The 3,317-nt window shown below is 35.8% G+C and overlaps 1 protein-coding gene across 1 annotated transcript; it reads right to left on the minus strand.

The window, feature by feature from the left end:
- Nucleotides 1-804: 804 nt before the first annotated feature.
- On the minus strand, nucleotides 805-1,738 carry LOC134242979 (uncharacterized). Its single transcript, XM_062725192.1, has one exon. It carries the CDS (start codon nucleotides 1,731-1,733, stop codon nucleotides 957-959), a length of 777 nt encoding a protein of 258 aa, XP_062581176.1. The 5' UTR covers nucleotides 1,734-1,738; the 3' UTR covers nucleotides 805-956.
- Nucleotides 1,739-3,317: the final 1,579 nt, after the last annotated feature.

Consider the following 3,317-nt stretch of genomic DNA (forward strand, 5'->3'; position numbering starts at 1 on the left):
GCGAACAAATATTGCCTAAACTTTGCTGAAAAGAAATGATAGTACCTGCAATACTTGATAATACTCTGGGAGTGAGATCAGCAGGTTTTGACACAATGTTTTTAATTTTGTCTAAAATCTCATCGATTTTATGCGAAGGTATAGACAGAGTACCTTGAGACGTATCCCAAATAAAACCAAGCCATTCAAGAGAAGTATGAGGTTCCCAAATACTCTTTTCTTCGTTTGCTACAAAACCTGCCATACTCAAATCTAGTTTAACAGCATTTGCCATATGAAGACAAGACTGATAACTAGATGCAAGACCGAACCCGTCGTCTAAATACACTACTATTCTATACCCCTTTTCTCTCCAATGTTTAACTAAAGGCTTCAGCAGTTGAGTAAAAATGTATGGAGAAGAGCTAAGGCCAAAAGGTAAAACAGTAAAACAGTAGTAGCAATCTTTCCAACGAAACCCCAAATATTGAACATGAAATGGGTTTATGTCTAAATGATGGTACCCACTTTTCAAATCAAATTTAAACATGAAATCATTGACCTTACAGTACTGTATTGCATGTTTGACACCTTCTATTTTAAATTTGTCTTTGCGCACACACTTGTTAACATGACGTAAATCTAAGATAAGTCTTTTCTTACCTTGAGAATTTTGTGATACAGACAAAGGATTTACGACAGTAGGAGGAGAGTTGCATTTCATGATAATACCTTTGCTTAAAAGAGAATAAATTTCGTGCTCGACAAAATTCTCATTTTCAGAAGCAGACTTATTATTACACAAAATAATAGGCTTAGGGACACATTCAAAAGGAATAGAATAACCGTAAGTTAAAATATCCACAATAAATTTGTCAGCACTTAAACAATTTTTCCAAAAACCAATGTTATTAGCTAAATTGCCTTTAACAATAATATCTTTGGTATTATCAGGACACAAAAAATTGCATACCATATTACAGTCTGTCTGACGTGGCGCTTGGAGTTGTTTGTGTGGCTGTAGGTTTTGAGATTCCCTGTGTCCTTCGTTTAAGGGGGCAGTTAACACTCCAGTGACCGAATGCGTTGCAGTATAGGCACTGATCTGGCTGGACTTTGAAAAGGGAAGGTTGTGCTCCGATAGAGTTGAAATTCCTTTGGTAGGGAGAGAATCTAGAAGGTTGAAATTTGCTGCGATAGCTGCGAAAAGGATTATTGTAGTTATTGTAGTTGCTGTTATCAAACCTTTTACGCTTTGCCCTCTGCTCAGCCTGACGCAAACGTTGATTATCTTCCGAATTGTCAGTAATCGGATCATCCTTATATTCTCTAGCCACGTCCCAACCATATTTGTCAGCAATGCGTATGACCTTTTTCTGTTCTTTAATTTTGCTTACAGAATCTGTAATCAACTTTTCTATACCAGAAAATTCACCACGTTCAACAAATTTATGAATACTTTCGAAATTAGATTGCAATTCTGATAGAAACAAAAATCTCTCTTTATGATGTGCCAACTTAAAGTCAAGATTCTTATCTGGTAAAGTCGAAGCTGTCCTGGAATCCAATTCTTGTAATATGGTCTTCTTATTTTCTGCTAAGGCTGAATCCAGTTTGTAAGCGAACAATTGGTGGGCTTCAACATTTGATAAGTCAGCATTTCTAATTGGCCCCGGCCCTCCTGAAGAACCTCGTGCAGGCTGACAGTCTACATTTGCACGTGGAGATAGGTGAGATTCTTCAGAGTCAGACATCAGGAAAGTCGTTGGCTAACTTTTGTCGAGTGATTACAGTACCCGATTCCAAGATTTAAATACCCTAAAACCAAATACCTGCAAGTTACTGCGATAAACAAAATAGTGCCATTTAAAAATACCAACATAAAAGAGAATTTAAATACCCCGAACTTGCAAGCATTACTGGTCTAGTGTATTAAGCGTTAGCCCCTCAACCCAAAGACCCCGGTTCAAATCCACTGTGAGGCACACATCTTTTACTTTTTAAAAAACGAAAAGAAATATATTTCATTGACCGTTTAAACGAGCGAAGGGGTCCCAGCAAGGGTAATTAAGATGATTACCGAGTCTAGCAAATTAAACTTTCGGCGCCTGCGCTGCTCATTAGGTGCTCTCCGATTAATGTCCACCGATTTATATGGAGTTACCAATGGACGTTCGTTTAGATAAATTCCATCAGATATAATACAACATTCGGCTTGCAATCTAATTGGTTTGAACATATTTAAAGGAATGGCATATCGCAGGTGTGCCTCCCAGCGAAATTAAAGAAATCGAGGCTACAGTAGAGGCGTGTCTCATAGAAGATCTTCATAAATAGTTTGAAAACATGACCGTATCAGAATTTAATCGTGACAAGTTCGGACTAAACCCCTCAGAGATGGCCAAAATTGATAATAAACATCCGGACCTTAAAATTAAGATGTTACAACAAAAGGATTGGACACAAGTACTTAATACTTAAAACGTCCTCTCCTTTATAACAATTAGTTACACAAAGTATTGTTCAAAAATGTAATATACACTGGAAACAAAGGTCAATAAGATTATTTAATATAGGTAATGCGTGTACAGAATTTAAAATGGTGTATGTACAAACGAATCAAAATACATTCAAAAACGACCAGATCTCTTGATAAACAATTGCACGTTTAAAAATAAACTTTCATATGAGAAATACTGATCGAATTATCTCCCCATAACAGAGCATGAGTGTCTACAATACGTAAGTTAATCATTCTAAAAATAGCATTGAACCAAATATAATTAAGACACTCAGACAAAAATAAACCAAATCCTTAAATCGTAGCACATAGAATAGCAGTGCTTTTGATGTACATCTACATTTACAATAGAAAAGTCCGATTGCGGCTCGATATTGTTCTATTGTATTAGCCATTTCCAAGACATAAAGAGACGTATTGAGCAATATTTGAACCAGCCACAAGGAGACAATAAGTAAACATGCAAATTTGTTTGTATGACCTTTGGTTAAAAATTGAAAAGAAAAAAAATTGAAAAAAAGTTTGGGTAGAAAGAAGTTCAAAAAAAAAAAAAGAACAGAACAATAATGAAGGAAACAAAATAAAAATTGTGAACAAGCTTGAGGAAAATGACACCTATGTGTCACTAGGCAAAACATAACGCATAGTGACAGAAGCTTTGTTTAAAAACAATAAAAGTAAATGTAATAATTGTCATCCTCTTTGAGCTCTATTGATAAGTGCTGATTGTATATAGAAATAATTCTAGCATCCGTGTCTGTGCCATGGTCGGGAACCGGGATATTATGAAATCTTAAGAAGTTTCTCCTTCCGTACT

Source organism: Saccostrea cucullata, unplaced genomic scaffold, assembly GCF_032062105.1.
Source record: "Saccostrea cucullata isolate Sc308-1 unplaced genomic scaffold, CSIRO_AGI_Scuc_v1 ctg8299, whole genome shotgun sequence".
NCBI lineage: Eukaryota > Metazoa > Mollusca > Bivalvia > Ostreida > Ostreidae > Saccostrea > Saccostrea cuccullata.

What these genes read in the sequence shown, in the direction of transcription:
- LOC134242979 (XM_062725192.1), bottom strand. Translation starts at nt 1,733, where the DNA reads ATGTCTGACTCTGAAGAATCTCACCTATCTCCACGTGCAAATGTAGAC.